Consider the following 17120-nt stretch of genomic DNA (forward strand, 5'->3'; position numbering starts at 1 on the left):
CTCCCATTCGACTACTCCCATGAATCTTTGGGGGGGGGGTACCTTAGATGCCTGCCAAATGTACGCTACGGATGTGAAAGCAATTTTCTTCACAGGAAATACTGAAAAAAAGTGGAAGGCAGTTTTAATTTGGGGGTGGGGGTTACAGCTTATTCATCCTCCTTGCAAAGAAGAGAAATGGCCTCTCCCAGAAGGTACGCTCTTTCTCTCTCTCACACACACACACAGATCCCACGAAGAGCCCTGTAGTTTGATCAAGCCCATCTAGTCCCGCACACTGTTAGAATCATAGAATCGTAGAGATGGAAGGGGACCCTGAGAGTCATCGAGTCCGACCCCCTGCAATGCAGGAATCTCAGCACTGTCTCCTCATGGTGGCCAAGCCTGCAAGGAGGATGGGAGCCCAAGTGCATCTCTTCCCTCCGGCGGCTTCCGGGAACTGCTATTCAATTAAGCATAATAATAACAATAACATTTTATTTATATCCCAGCCGAAGCTGGGCTCAGAGTGGCTAACAACAGTAAAATGATACAACATTCTAAAATCATTTCATTATAAAATCAGTTCACATCAGGTTAATGGCAACCATTGGGCTAGAGTTCTGTGAGGATTGCCAAGGGAGGGCGTCAGGCTGTGCCTTGGCCAAAGGCCTGGTGGAACAGCTCTGTCTAGCAGACCCTGCAGAAAGACGTCACGTCCGGCAGGGCCCTAGCCCAGAGTGTTCCACCAGATCGGAGCCACAGCTGAAAAAGCCCTGGTTCTGGTTGAGGCCAGCCTAACCTCTCTGTGGCCCAGGACCTCCAAGATGTTTTTGTTTGAAGACTGTAAGGTCCTCCTTGGGACAAACCAGGAGAGGTGGTCCCGTAGGTACGAGTGTCCTAGGCTGTATAGGCCTTTAAAGGTTAAAACCAACACCTTAAACCTGATCCTGTACTCCACCGGGAGACAGTGCAGCTCACTAGTACCGGGTGAATGTGATCCCACAGGGAGGACCCCGTAAGGAGTCTCGCCACGGCATTCTGCACCTGCTGGACTTTCTGGGTCAGTCTCAAGGGCAGCCCCATGTAGAGCAAGTTACCAAAATCCAGTGTGGAGGTGACCGTTGCGTGGATCACAGTGGATAAGTCAGGGTGAGAGAGGTAAGGAGGTAAGGAGTCAACTGCTTAGCTTGGCGGAAATGAAAAAATGCCGCCTTTGTTATAGCTGCAATCTGCACCTCCATGGAAAGGTATCGAAGATTACACCCAAACTCTTAACAGACGGTGCTGGCACTAATTGCACCCCCGCAAGAGATGGGAGTTGCCCCCCCCCCAATCCCCTATCGTCCCAACTCATTCAAAGGACCTGTGTCTTCGAAGGATTTAACTTCAACCGGCTCCCACGTAACCATCCAGCCACAGCTTCCAAAAACATCTGATCAGTGTTTCTGGGGCCGAGTCAGGATGGCCATCCATCAACAGATAGAGTTGAGTGTCATAATAATAATACGTTGTTATAATAATAATAATAATATTATAACAACATTATTTATACCCGCTCATCTGGCTGGGTTTCCACAGCCACTAGGGCAGCTCCCACCTGGCCCCGCCCCCTAGGCCAGGTGGGAAAGGCCTTGCAGGGAGTGGTATATAGATGGCATCTTACCCCCAAAAAGCTTGCTAAAATGTATAAAGGGAAAACATCAACCTGTGGGAGATGTAAAAAAGAGGAGGGGTCATACTATCATACGTGGTGGACCTGTGTAGCCATTGGCAAATACCGGAATGACATTTATAACGAGTTTAAGAAACTATTTAAATTACTTTTAAAACAAAACGCCAAAGATTTTCCTACTTGGTATATTACCATCAGAAATTTAAAAAGTTATAAGATCATTGTTTATGTATGATATAACAGCAGCTAGAACCCTTATAGCAAGGAACTAGAAAAATGAAACGCTCTCAGAGATTACAGATTGGCAGATACTCATGTTATGATATCTACAATTAGCAAAACTGACGAGATCAGTTAGAGGAATATGGAAACAAAAAACAACTAGAGAATGGATAATATTTAAGAATTATGTAAAACTTTATTGTACAAATAACTCCATATGAGCAGAAATTGAGTGATATTTGTAAAGAAAAGGAATGTATACAAAGCAGAAAGAAATGATATTATATAATGTAAGCCTGGGTAAAAAAGAATGTTATATCAAACAGTAGAATGAGCGGGATGGGAATGATTGTGTCGAAGAGTACTTTTACTATGTAAATAACTTTGTCTTTTACTCTTACTATTATTTCTTGGTTTCTTATCTTTGTTACTTCTTTATTTTTTATTTTCTTCTTTCTTTATAAATTTTCTAATTTCTATTTTTTTCTCCCCCCCCACCTGTTAAGAGATTGTACATAATGTTTGTATAGACATGCAATTTTTTTAATCAATAAAGAATATTATTATTTTTTAAAAAGGTTGCCATTAACTTAATCTTCATTAGATCTGCTTTTAGCACAAGCATGTGCCACTTCCACTGCCCATCTTCCAATTCAGAGTAGCAAGCACATGTATCCTGCAGGCGCGCTTGGCTCTTCCTGTTCGACGTCGCTAAGACTCCTCCCCTAACAAAACAACAGCCTCCTTTTAAGCACCCCGACCGTCCCTCCACCATGGCTCTCAAGGCACATGTGAGATACACGTGCTTCGCTCTAAGGCCTCCTGAATCATCTTGCACTCCAAGACAAAGGGATGCACTACAGTTAAAAGCACACTCGCTAATTACAGGCGCACACCCAGGAGAAACAAGAACTAGCCTTGCAAGGAAGCATCCCCTCTACTTCTGTTCCCTTCTCCCCTCGCCCCCACCCATGGGCCTGGCCCATGCTTGCTCCCCTAAACCAAAACCTCATCAGGGACCCAACTGAGGACAGATGCACTGAGACGCATTCGTGGGAGCCTCAATCTGAATCTTCCCAGGAGCAGGAGGACTGTATAGATTTGGAACAGTGATTTGCAAAAGAACATAGTTCAGAAGGCAGAAGCTGGGAAATACTGGAGGGGGAACAGCTTGCAGAAGAACCACTGGGAGAGAGAGAGTTAACTGTCTCTGGAAAGCATCCATCTGCTTTTCCCAAGGTCAGGGAGAGCTGCCAAAGTGGCAGGACAAAAAGCACAGAGGGAACGAGCTCAGATTACGAGACGCAGAAGTGAAGGGGGTGACTAGGAATGTGAGGGGGTGGACCTCTTCATTGGAAGCACCGCCATTCCTAAAAGACATGTTCTTTGTTCTGTTGCTGGGATCATTAAAGTTTCTAACTGGTGAGACTTCCGGAGGCGGCGCCATCGGCAATGGCGGATTCCCTCTCGAAAACGGCAGGCGGGTGACGCCTGCGACCGTGGGACTCGGCGGGCACCTTTTGCGCCCCCCCCCCCCGATCGGCAAAGGAACCCTGCAAAGGGCTCTAGAGCGAGACGGGGTGTCTGGCGCGGTGCTGAGAGTCAATCGCTACTTCTGCGGAGCGAAGCTGCACAGCTGATGCCGGAGAGCGCTGTCCTCTTTCCTGTGACAATTCGACTTTTAAACAACAACCCGTGAGTAGGAGAATTGAAAGATCGGGAGATCAAAGGAATCGCTCCTTTGATCAAAGGAACAAACTTGAATTTGGCACTGAAGCGGGAAGATGTAAACAGGAAGTCCGCCTTCTGCTTTTTGTAAACAGACTGAAGCAAAGATCTTGCAAGCTAAATAGCCTGGAAAATTGACTCTAAGATTGAAATTCCCTGCATCTATAACCATCAAAACCCCCTTTACAGCAGGAGAAAAGGGGGGAAGAAATTTTGACCTCTTGATCCTGCAGAGAGAGCGAAAGGATATAAGCTTCCATCGTCCCAAACCTGGGGACAGAAATTGTCGGAGATGTCCATTAATTTCACTTCCATACATCACTACTGGGAAAACCATAGCTTTTACTATACGGACCTTTGTTGGCAAGGTGATCTCTCTACTTTTTAAGATGCTGTCTAGGTTTGTCATTGCTTTTCTCCCAAAAAGCAGGCATCTTTTAATTTCATGGCTGCTGTCACCATCTGCAGTGATCATGGAGCCCAAGAAAGTAAAATCTCTCACCGCCTCCATTTCTTCCCCTTCTATTTGCCAGGAGGTGATGGGACCAGGGGCCGTGATCTTTTTTTTTTTTTGATGTTGAGTTTCACAACATATTTTGCACTCTCCTCTTTCACCCTCAATAAAAGGTTCTTTAATTCCTCCTCACTTTTTGCCATCAAGGTTGTGTCATCTGCATATCTGAAGTTGTTGATATTTTTTCTGGCAATCTTAATTCCGGCTAGGGATTCATCCAGCCCAGCCTTTTGCATGATGAATTCTGCATATAAGTTAAATAAGCAGGGAGACAATATACAGCCTTGCCGTACTCCTTTCCCAATTTTGAGCCAATCAGTTGTTCCATATCCAGTTCTAACTGTTGCTTCTTGTCCCACATAGAGATTTCTCAGGAGACAGATGAGGTGGTCAGGCACTACCATTTCTTTAAGAACTTGCCATAGTTTGCTGTGGTCCACACAGTCATAGGGTTTTGCGTAGTCAATGAAGCAGAAGTAGTTGATTTTCTGGAACTCTCTAGCTTTCTCCATAATCCAGCGCATGTTTGCAATTTGGTCTCTGTTTCCTCTGCCTCTTCGAAATCCAGCTTGCACTTCGGGGAGTTCTCGGTCCACATACTGCTTGAGCCTTCCTTGTAGAATTTTAAGCATAACCTTGCTAGCGTTATGCTAGCGTTAATACATATATATGTGTATACAAATTTAAATACAAACACCAGAACAACACACGGGTTCCATGTATATAAAGCTGATTTCTGCCTTGAGGAGTTTCTTGATGTGAATTAAATAGTGAACCTTGAGTGGATCGCTGCATACATTTATATGGCTTTTCATATGTGTGAATTTGCTCATGAATATTAAGGTCTCCACACTGTCTGAAGCTCTTTTCACACTCCTTACATTTAATTGGTTTCTGCCCTTTAAGAGTTTGTTGATGTATTTTACGTTTTCCACTTTCACTGAAGTGCTTTCCCTATTCAGTCCATTGAAATTCTACCCCGTGTGAGTTCGTTGATGTCTTCTAAGTTTTCCACTTTCACTGAAGCTCTTTCCACACTCCATGCACTGAAATGGTTTCTCCCCTGTGTGAGTTCGTTGATGTATTCTAAGGGCCCAACTTCGACTGAAGCTCTTACCACATTCAATACATTTAAATGGTTTCTCTGCCGTATGAGTTCGTTGATGTCTTTTGAGGTCTCCATTTTCACCAAAGCTCTTTCCACATTCAATGCATTTAAATGTTTTCTCCCCTGTGTGAGTTCGTTGATGTATTCTAAGGGCTCCATTTTGACTGAAGCCCTTTCCACATTCAATGCATTTAAATGGTTTCTCCCCTGTGTGAGTTCGTTGATGTATTCTGAGGGATCCATTTTCACTGAAGTTCTTTCCACATTCAATACATTTAAATGGTTTCTCCCCTGTGTGAGTTCGTTGATGTATTCTGAGGGATCCATTTTCACTAAAGCTCTTTCCACATTAAATACATTTAAATGGTTTCTCCCCTGTGTGAGTTCGTTGATGTATTCTGAGGGATCCATTTTCACTGAAGCTCTTCCCACATTCAATACATTTAAATGGTTTCTCCCCTGTGTGAGTTCGTTGATGTATTCTGAGGGATCCATTTTCACTAAAGCTCTTTCCACATTCAATACATTTAAATGGTTTCTCCCCTGTGTGAGTTCGTTGATGTATTCTAAGGGATCCATTTTCACTGAAGTTCTTTCCACATTCAATACATTTAAATGGTTTCTCCCCTGTGTGAGTTCGTTGATGTATTCTGAGGGATCCATTTTCACTAAAGCTCTTTCCACATTCAATACATTTAAATGGTTTCTCCCCTGTGTGAGTTCGTTGATGTATTCTGAGGGATCCATTTTCACTGAAGCTCTTTCCACATTCAATACATTTAAATGGTTTCTCCCCTGTGTGAATTCGTTGATGTATTCTAAGGGCTCCATTTTGACTGAAGCCCTTTCCACATTCAATGCATTTAAATGGTTTCTCCCCTGTGTGAGTTCGTTGATGTATTCTGAGGGATCCATTTTCACTAAAGCTCTTTCCACATTCAATACATTTAAATGGTTTCTCCCCTGTGTGAGTTCGTTGATGTATTCTAAGGGATCCATTTTCACTGAAGCTCTTTCCACATTCAATGCATTTAAATGGCTTCTCCCCTGTGTGAGTTCGTTGATGTAATCTGAGGTCTCCACTACGACTGAAGCTCTTTCCACATTGAATACATTTAAATGGTTTCTCCCCCGTGTGAGTTCGTTGATGTATCCTAAGTGCTCCATTTTGACTGAAGTTCTTTCCACACTCCATGTATTCAAATGGTTTCTCTCCTGTGTGAGTTTGTTGGTGTATCCCCATTCTTCCACAGACTCTTCCCAATGAATTCACAGATGGCTCCATAGAATTTTGCACACAATCTCCCTCACCTGTCTGGGAGTGGGGGGGGAGGAGTGAATCCTGTTAGACTTTTAAGAAAGACAAGAAATGAAATGAACACACATCAATCCCCATGTGCACCTTCTCTTATTTTCACTCCCTCTTCATTGTCCACTGTCTCCATGTTCCAAATTTTTAGGAATGAAGATGAGATAATGGCAAGAGCAACCTATGATCACTCCATTCACACTTAAGAGAGCAGCATCATTTTATAGTAGAGATCTACGGTGGAACTGGCTTATAAGACACATTTGTCTTATAAGGAAATGATCTCAGGCTCCAACAGCAGTCTCTCCTATGAGTCAGAAGTAAAACTGAAGTGTTCTTATGCCACATGTAACTGTAAAAATATTGCAATAGGGGCAGTACAGGATTCCTACTGGTGTACCGACCTCCCCGCTGCACCAAGGATTCCCTGCCCGAGCTGCTTCAGGTCGTGGCGGATATGCTCCTGGAGACACCTAGCTTGGTTGTCCTGGGGGATTTTAACATCCATGCCGACACGACCTTACAAGGGGCCGCTCGGGACTTCGTGGAAGCATGGCCTCCATGGGGCTGTCCCTAAATAAGTCTGGCCCAACTCATAGCCACGGACATGCCTTAGACTTGGTGTTTACCTCTACGGATGCTGGTGATCTGACATTAACTAAAAGCGAAACAAAAGAAGTGCCATGGTCAGATCACTTCCGGGTGCAACTGGACTTCTCCGCAACCCTTCCCCTCCGCAGGGAGGTGGGACCGATTCGGATGGTCCGCCCCCACCACTTAATGGATCCAATTGGCTTCCAGAGAGTGGTAGGGGATGCTTTATCCCAAGTTGATGGCCTTTCAGCTGATTCCCTGGTGGCCCGCTGGAATGCGGAGTTAACCAGGGCTATTGACTGTCTGGCTCCGAAGCGCCCTCTCCGATTGCACGGAGCCCGGACAGCCCTGTGGTTTTCCCCGGAGCTGAGGGTGATGAAACAATCGTTGAGACGGCTAGAGCGCCGGTGGCGGAAAACTCATTCTGAATCAGACCGGACACGGGTTAGAGCTCAACGTCGAGCCTACCAAGTGGCAATGGCGACGGCGAAGAGGGCCTTCTTCACCGCCTCCATTGCATCTGCAGAAAACAGCAGCAGGAGACTTTTTCAGGTGGTCCGCAATCTATCAGAACCACCTGTACCACCGGGGCCTGGTAGGGACCCCAAGATCTCCTGCAATGCTTTTGCAAAGTTTTTTGCAGATAAAATCGCTCAGATTCAGAAGGAGGTAGACTCCACCGTGGGAGCAGGGCCAGGGCGGGAGAGTGCTAGAGTTCTGTCTGGTCCTGTTACATGGGATCAATTCCAATCTGTTACCTCTGAGGACGTGGACAGGCTGCTTGGACGAGTGAAACCGACCACCTGTCTCCTTGATCCTTGCCCATCCTGGCTGATAAAAGCGAGCCGGGAAGGGCTGGGCGATGGGCTCTGCGGGGTGGTGAATGCTTCCCTCTGTGAGGGAGCCTTCCCAGACCCGCTGAAAGAGGCGGTCATTAAACCGCTTCTTAAAAAAACATCTTTAGACCCGGTCAATTTGGCCAACTATCGCCCAGTCTCAAATCTGCCATTCTTGGGCAAGGTGATTGAGCGGGTGGTTGCTGAACAACTCCAAGCACGCCTGGAGGAAACGGACCATTTGGATCCCTTCCAATCGGGATTCAGGCCTCACCATGGGACTGAAACTGCCTTGGTCGCGCTGGTTGATGATCTCTGGCGGGCTAGGGACAAAGGTGAGAGCTGTTTCCTAGTTCTGCTGGATCTCTCAGCGGCCTTTGACACCATCAACCATAACATCCTTCTGGACCGTCTAGAGGGGCTGGGAGCTGGGGGCACTGTTATACAGTGGTTCCGCTCCTTCCTCCTGGGCCGTGTCCAGAAGGTGGGGGGGGTGAGTGTTCAGACCCCTGGGCTCTCACTTGTGGGGTGCCTCAGGGTTCTGTCCTCTCCCCCATGCTTTTTAATATCTATATGAAGCCGCTGGGAGAGATCATCAGGAGGTTTGGACTGGGTGTTCATCAGTATGCAGATGACACCCAGCTCTACCTCTCCTTTAAATCAGAACCAGTGAAGGTGGTGAAGGTCCTGTGTGAGTGCCTGGAGGCAGTTGGAGGTTGGATGGCGGCTAACAGATTGAGGTTGAATCCTGACAAGACAGAAGTACTGTTTTTGGGGGACAGGAGGCGGGCAGGTGTGGAGGATTCCCTGGTCCTGAATGGGGTAACTGTGCCCCTGAAGGACCAGGTGCGCAGCCTCGGAGTCATTTTGGACTCACAGCTGTCCATGGAGGCGCAGATTAACTCTGTGTCCAGGGCAGCTGTCTACCAGCTCCACCTGGTACGCAGGCTAAGACCCTACCTCCCCGTGGACTGTCTCGCCAGAGTGGTGCATGCTCTAGTTATCTCACGCTTGGACTACTGCAACGCGCTCTACGTGGGGCTACCTTTGAAGGTGACCCGGAAACTGCAATTAATCCAGAATGCGGCAGCTAGACTGGTGACTGGGAGTGGCCGCCGGGACCACATAACACTGGTTCTGAGAGATCTGCATTGGCTCCCAGTACGTTTCCGAGCACGATTCAAAGTGTTGGTGCTGACCTTTAAAGCCCTAAACGGCCTCGGTCCTGTATACCTGAAGGAGCGTCTCCACCCCCATCGTTCAGCCCGGACACTGAGATCCAGCGCTGAGGGCCTTCTGGCGGTTCCCTCATTGCGAGAAGTGAGGCTACAGGGAACCAGACAGAGGGCCTTCTCGGTAGTGGCGCCCGCCCTGTGGAACGCCCTCCCATCAGATGTCAAAGAGATAAAGAATTACCTGACGTTCAGAAGACATCTTAAGGCAGCCCTGTTCAGGGAAGTTTTTAATATGTAATGCTGTATTGTTTTTAATACTGATTGGGAGCCGCCCAGAGTGGCTGGGGAAACTCAGCCAGATGGGCGGGGTATAAATAATAAATAATTATTATTATTATTATTATTATTATTATTATTATTACCTAAACAGAGCCTGCTGGATTGGGAAAAAGCCCACTCACTCTCACACAATTTGCTTATAATACTGGCCACCCTCAGTCTTCATATGCCCAATCCTATGTGTAGAGCCTCCAGCCACAGGAATTGTGTATCATGATAACGGGTCCTTTGTCCCGAAAGCCCACCAAACTGGGGAGGTGCACGAATCTACTTTATTTTGATGCTGGTGGAATGTATCACTCTGACCTAGTCTTTAAAAAAATAAAAGTAACACAAACTACTTAAATATATGAAGTATATATAATGACGGGAAGCATTTCCATAGCCCCCTTCACCCATTTTTCTGGATTGGTGTGCAACATCATTATCATCACTTAATCCTGCAGTGGAAATAACAACAGAGATTTAAAAGCATAGAGGAAGATAATCTGCCCCCCACTTCTTTATGAAAGGGATCCCAAAAACAAAGAGCTGCTTTGGATTTCTCTGGTGTACAGTGGTGCCCCGCAAGACAAACGCCTGGCAAGACGGAAAACCCGCTAGACGAAAGGGTTTTCCGTTTTGGAGGTGCTTCGCAAAACGAATTTCCCTATGGGCTTGCTTTGCAAGACGAAATGTCTTGCGAGTTCCTGCGGGTTTTTCCCCCTTCCCCCCTTTTCCTAAACTGCTAAGCCGCTTATCAGCTGATCCGCTAAAAGCCGCTAATAGTGCTAATCCGCTAAGCTGTCAATGGGCTTGCTTTGCAAGAGGAAAAAACCGCTATACGAAGAGCCTCACGGAACGGATTAATTTCGTCTTGCGAGGCACCACTGTATATGATTGGTCGAAATCGAAATGCTTTGTTTGAAATTATATAAATACCAATGCCTGGACCACATATGTGGTGGAGGTGTGAGGAAATTAAGAAATTTTATATAGTAGTACACGAAGAACTAGAGAAGATGTTGAAAATATCAATAACAAACAAACCAGAGGCATATCTCCTTGGATTGACAGATGATGAGATACCACGGGGGGGGGGGATTTTTCTGTATGCAAGGCCAGCTGCTAGAATAGTGATTGCTGCTAGGTGGAAGCCATAAACTATACCCACAAAGGAGGAATGGATTTGTAAACTAAATGAATATTTAATTCTGGCAAAATTAACTGTTATAATAAGAAATCAGTTGAATCAAAAATTTAAAAAGGAGTGGAAATGTTTTGATGAATATATGGCAAAATATTGCTCAAAAATATATATGCTAATATGCCTAGATTAAAATGTGACGTACTGGATAGAAGAATAATTAGTAAGCAAAGATAATAAGAATATGTAGATGATTCGAGAAGGTTGTAGAATGAAAAGATTATTGTAAAGTGTAGAATGTGGAGGAAATTGAGTGGGGGCGGAGGGAAGTGGGAGGAAGGAGAAAAGAATAATATGATGGACTGAGGAAATAGAAATGTAAATGTATGGGGGGATGGGGAGGAAATGGTGTTGGCTCTTTTATATCTGTATTGTAAAGTAATACGTGAAAACCAATAAAATAATTTAAATGGGGGGGAGAGTCAAAGCCATGAACATGATAATCTGACATATCAGGATCTGTACCAAGTAATATTTAATGACCATGTCCTTCATGGATCACTGCCTTGTCATGGCAAAGGGGCTTGAATAACTCAGAGACGCTATGAGCTATGCCCTGCTATGAGCTATGCCGTGCAAGGCCACCCAAGACAGACAGGACAAAGTGGAGAGTTTTGGCTAAACGTGCTCCATCTGGAGCAGGAAGCAGCAAGCCACGCCAGTATCCCTGCCAAGAAAGCTCCATGGGCGTATAAAAGTTATGACGCTGGAAGATGAACCCCTCAGATCGAAAGGCATCCAACATGCTGCTGAGGAAGAGCGGAGGGCAAGTACAAGTAGATCCAGAGCTGATGAAGCAGCTGGGCCAAAGCCAAAAGGTGTGCCTGGAAGTGAAAGGAAAGTCCAGTGCTGCAAAGAACAATATATGAACCTGGAATATAAGATCCATGAACCATGGTAAGCTGGATGTGGTAAAAAATGAGATGGCAAGAATAAATATTGACATTCTGGGCATCAGTGAACTATAATGGATGGGAATGGGCAAATTCAGTTTGCATGATCATCATATCCTACTACTGTGGACAAGATTCCCATAGAAGAAATGGAGTGGCCCTCATAGTCAACAAAAGAGTGGCAAAAGCTGTACTGGGATGCAATCTCAAAAATGATAGAATGATCTCGATACAAATCCAAGGCAAACCTTTTAACATCACAGTAATCCAGGTTTATGCACCAACTACCAATGCTGAGGGACGTGGGTGACGCTGTGGGTTAAATCACAGAGCCTAGGACTTGCTGATCAGAAGGTTGGCGGTTTGAATCCCCATGATGGGGTGAGCTCCCGTTGCTCTGTCTCTGCTCCTGCCAACCTATCAGTTCGAACTGGTGCTGAAGAAACTGAAATTGACCAATTCTACGAAGACTTACAAGACTTTATAGAAGTGACACCAAAGAAGGATGTTCTTCTCATTATAGGGGATTGGAATGCTAAAGTGGGGAATCAAGAGATAAAAGGAACAACTGGTAAGTTTGGCCTTGGAGTTCAAAACGAAGCAGGGAAAAGGCTAATCGAGTTCTGTCAAGAGAACAAGCTGGTCATAACAAACACTCTTTTCCAACAACACATGAGATGACTCTACACATGCACATCACCAGATGGGCAGCATCAAAATCATATTAATTATATTCTTTGCAGCCAAAGATGGAGAAGTTCTATACAGTCAGCAAAAACTAGACCTGGAGCTGACTGTGGCTCAGATCATCAGCTTCTTATAGCAAAATTCAAGCTTAAACTGAAGAAAGGAGGGAAAACCACTGGTCCAGTAAGATACAATCTAAATCAAATCCCTTATGAATACACAGGGGAAGAGAGGAACAGATTTAAGGATTTAGATTTGGTGGACAGAGTGCCTGAAGAACTATGGATGGAGGCTTGGAACATCATACAGGAGGCAGCAATGAAAATCATCCCAATGAAAAGGAAATGCAAGAAAGCAAAGTGGTTGTCCAATGAGGCCAAACCGTGGGGGACAGAAGGCAAGCAAAATGCAAGGGAGATAGTTAAAGATACAGAAAACTGAATGCAGACTTCCAACACATAGCAAGGAAAGACAAGAGGGACTTCTTAAATGAGCAGTGCAAAGAAATAGAGGGAAACAATAGAATGTGAAAAACCAGAGATCTATTCAAGAAAATTGGAGATATGAAAAGAACATTTTAGGCAAAGATTACCATAATAAAGGACAAAAGTGGTAAGGACCTAGCAGAAGCAGAAGACATCAAGAAGAGGTTGCAAGAATGCACAGAGGAATTATGCCAGGAAGATATGGATGTCCCATACACCCCAGGTAGTGTGACTGATGACCTTGAGCCAGATATCCTGGAGAGTCAAGTCAAATGGGCCTTAGAAAGCACTGCTAATAATAAGGCCAGTGGAAGTGATGACATTCCAGCGTAACTATTTAAAACCTTAAAAGTTGATACTGTTAAGGTGCTATACTCAATATGCCAGCAAGTTTGGAAAACTCAGTAGTGGCCAGAGGATTGGAGAAGATAAGTCTACAACGCAATCCCAAAGAAGAGCAGCGCTAAAGAATGCTCCAAGTACTGCACAATTGTGCTCATTTCACACGCTAGCAAGGTTATGCTTAAAATTCTACAAGGCAGGCTTAAGCAGTATGCGGACTAAAAACTCCCAGAAGTACAAGCTGGATTTTGGAGGGGCAGAGGAACGACAGACCAAATTGCAAACATGTGCTGGATTAGGGAGAAAGCTAGAGAGTTCCAGAAAATCATCTACTTCTGCTTCATTGACTACGCAAATGGGAGTGCCTGACCACCTCAACTGTCTCCTGAGAAATCTCTATGTGGGACAAGAAGCAACAGTTAGAACTGGATATGGAACAACTGATTGGCTCAAAATTGGGAAAGGAGTACAACAAGGCTGTATATTGTCTCCTTGCTTATTTATATGCAGAGGACGAGATGATTGGACAGTGCTCTCAAAGCTACCGTAAATTTCGCTCTATAACACGCAGGTTTTTTCTCCTAAAAAGTAAGGGGAAATGTCTGTGCGTGTTATTGAGCGAATGTGTGGTCCCTGGAGCTGACTCGCTGGAGCGCAGGGGCAAAAATAAGGCAAAAATAAGATCGGGCGGGCAGGCGGAGGGAAGGTGGAAGCTGCTGCTTTCCTGCATTCTGCCTCAGGGTCTTACTGCCCTCCCGCTTCTGTTGCTGCTTTGCTCAAACTCAACAAAGAGCAGGGAATCCCCTGCCCTCCTGGCAAGCAGAGGGTTAAGGAAAGGATCGAGTCCTTCCTTCTAATTCTTTCCTAGTCACACTGCGTGCAGGCTCCAGCCCACCACCTCCTCCTCTTCGTGCCCTAGGGACTCGCAGGTGGGAGAGAGAGAGAGAGGGCTGACTTGGGGGGGGGGGGGACTTTAGCCTTCCTTTCCTCCCCCCACCCCGTTATACCCCTCTCCTGCATTCTTAGCCAGCTGCTTCTCTGCACACCCCTCTTGTGCTTCTTGTCCCTTCTGTGTTTTTCCTTCCCTCCCCATTTAAAACGTGGTGACAAAGCACGAATCCATATGGATCCTCAGGATTTTTGCATTGGGTCACCCCAAATTCACCATCAGATCACATTACATGTCCATGGCTACAGTCTGTACCAAAAAAATCACGCACCCACTGTTGCCTGGGGCCACAATGGTGCAAAAACGTGGTTACAAAGCAGGGATCCACATGGATCCTCAGGATTTTTTGCATTGGGTCACCCCAAATTCACCATCAGATCACATAGCATGTTCATGGCTACATCTTGCACCAAAAAAATCACGCACCCACTGTTGCCTAGGGTCACAGTGGTGCAAAAACGTGGTTACAAAGCACGGATCCACATGGATCCTCAGGATTTTTGCATTGGGTCACCCCAAATTCACCATCAGATCACATAGCATGTCCATGGCTACATCTTGCACCAAAAAAATCACGCACCCACTGTTGCCTAGGGTCACAGTGGTGCAAAAATGTGGTTACAAAGCATGGATCCACATGGATCCTCAGGATTTTTGCATTGGGCTACTCCAAACTCACTGTCAGATCACATGTCTGTGGCCACAGCATGAACCACAAAAATCATACATCCACTGTTTCATTTAGAATATTTTTTTTCTTGTTTTCCTCCTCTAAAAACTATGTGCGTGTTATGGTCGGGTGCGTGTTATAGAGCGAAAAATACGGTATTAACATGAGTTTGACCAAACTGCAGGAGGCAGTGGAAAACAGGAGTGGCTGGCGTGCTCTGGTCCATGGGGTCACAAAGAGTCAGACACGACTAAGTGACTAAACAACAACAACAATGTCCAATCAGCATTCCCGAATGTAGAAGCAATTCTGAGAATGTTCCTTTGAATGATGATTGTAAATTCCCATTTGTAATGAATTTAGAACAACAATGTCTCAAGATAAATTATGTTACTTCAGCCTCATGTACATAGAAAGTGACAAGCTAGGCAGTTTATCATTTGATGATATCCTCAGTGACGTTGCTTTGGCAAAGGCAAGAAGGAAAGTATTGTGGACTATTATGGTAATACTGATACTTATATAAAAATTGCATTGTATTAACTACAATTGCATTGTACAGGTTATAACAATTAATTTCATGTTAATAATGCTATTTATAATTATTAGTAGTTTGCATCATATATTTACACCTATTATTATAGCAAGTTTCTAGGACTAGATTAGGAGTCTTTGTAAATTGTGTTTCTAAAGGAACTTTTGTTATTGCCAAATGCCATAATGTGTTTCCATTATTAAGTTTGTTATGAATAACAAAATCATTTTAAGTTAGAGCTTAATAATTATTTCACTTTTAATATACTTCATAATTGTATTATGCACATACTCTGTTATGTGGAAATGGTTTTAGATACCTATTAGGTCCATAAATTACCACACAGCCTATATTCTACACAAAAAACAGCAACAATTTGTTGTTGACAAAGGATAGCTGGACATATAAAGGGCCCCATTACCTCCAGTAGCTTAGGGCCTCATCAAACCTCAATCCGGCCCCGCCCCCACTACTTTATGCAAGGAGTTCAAGAACAAAGAGCTCTTTGGAGGAGGCCTCAGCCCTTCCTTCTTCCTGCCAGGACCTTTGTTTTCCTCCCCATCTTTTCCTCTTTCTCCCTCTGCCATCCAGCAATCCATGTCCCCATCTCCTCTACAAAACGGAAGACTTGGAGGTTTCTGGTGTTTTTTATTTTGTTGGAAGCCGCCCAGAGTGGCTGGGGAAACCCAGAAAATGGGTACGTTATAAATATCATATTATTATTACTACTATGGCGAGGCTGGTCTGCAATGCCCAACCCTCTCCCCTTTCCCGCCTCCTTCCAGGCAAATCCCTTTGCACCAGATCCGGGCAGGAAGAAGCTTCTCTCTTTCCACAACGGGAACCCCCCCTCCCCCCCCTTCAAGGCCCCATTAAGAAAAACAGCTCCCTTTCCTCCCTTCTCTTCTTCTCCCCGCCCGGACTTGTGCAGGCCGCCTCTCCCCGTCCCGGGGCTTCTCATCCTGGACCCCCCACCCCTTGCCAAGCCCCTTCCCTCCTTCCCCGCCGCTGGCTTTGCACTCACCCGAAATCCCGGCAGCAGGAGCGACCCTGGGCAGCGGGGGCGGGAATGGGAGCCCCCGCCAGGGAGGCAGGATATCTGGGGGTGGGATAATTGCAGTAACCAGCCAATGGGGAGAGAAGGGAGGGAACCTGGGCTTCGAGTACAGGGAACAGAGGCTCGTTGCCTTAAGGGTTAAAGCCTAGAGAGAGGCTCTCTAGCAAGCTGCTAGAGAGAGACAGAGAAAGAGAGGGTGGGGCTGCTCCATACTGATTTGGGAAAGGGGGCGCGGCTTAATTAGAACAGCTGTCCCGCCCCCTCTGCCCTCGTGCAGTGTCCTTGTCACGCAAGGAATCCGGTGAGTGCAAAGCGCCTCGGGGTGCAGCAAGCTTTGGGGGGGGGTGCAATGCAATACCCATGGAACTGGGGTTGGGGGTGGAGAGAGAGCAGGCAGGGAAGCGGTGGGTCAAGTGTGGGGGTATTGCAGCTGATTCAACCTAGTTGCAAATAAGAGACAGGGGCCTCTCCCTGAAGGTTCTCTCTCTCTCTCTCTCTCTCTCTCTCTCTCTCTCTCACACACACACACACACACACACACACACACACCAGGAAAACGTTCTTCTGCATGCAGAGACAGATCACATGAAGACCCCTGTAGTTTGATCAAGCCCATCTAGTCCCTGTTAGAATCATAGAGATGGAAGGGCACCCTGAGAGCCGTCTAGTCCAACCGCCTTCAATGCAGGAATCCCAGCACTGTCTCCTCATGGTGGCCAAGCCTGCGAGGAGTCCAAGAACATCTCTCCCCTCCGGCGGCTTCCAGGAAACCTTATTCAAGTAAGCATAATAATATTAATATTACAACCACTCATCTGGCTGGGTTTCCCCAGCCAC

The 17120-nt window shown here is 45.7% G+C and overlaps 1 protein-coding gene across 1 annotated transcript; it reads right to left on the reverse strand.

Annotated features, from left to right (window-relative positions):
• Window positions 1-1825: 1825 nt before the first annotated feature.
• On the reverse strand, window positions 1826-16079 carry LOC309362406 (uncharacterized protein). Its single transcript, XM_081931751.1, has 2 exons — window positions 15648-16079; window positions 1826-6537 (listed from the first exon to the last, which is right to left on the reverse strand). Exon 2 carries the CDS (start codon window positions 6509-6511, stop codon window positions 5576-5578), a length of 936 nt encoding a protein of 311 aa, XP_081787877.1. The 5' UTR covers window positions 6512-6537; window positions 15648-16079; the 3' UTR covers window positions 1826-5575.
• Window positions 16080-17120: the final 1041 nt, after the last annotated feature.

This window comes from Podarcis melisellensis, assembly GCF_964234715.1.
Source record: "Podarcis melisellensis genome assembly, contig: HAP1_SCAFFOLD_154, whole genome shotgun sequence".
Taxonomy (NCBI): domain Eukaryota; kingdom Metazoa; phylum Chordata; class Lepidosauria; order Squamata; family Lacertidae; genus Podarcis; species Podarcis melisellensis.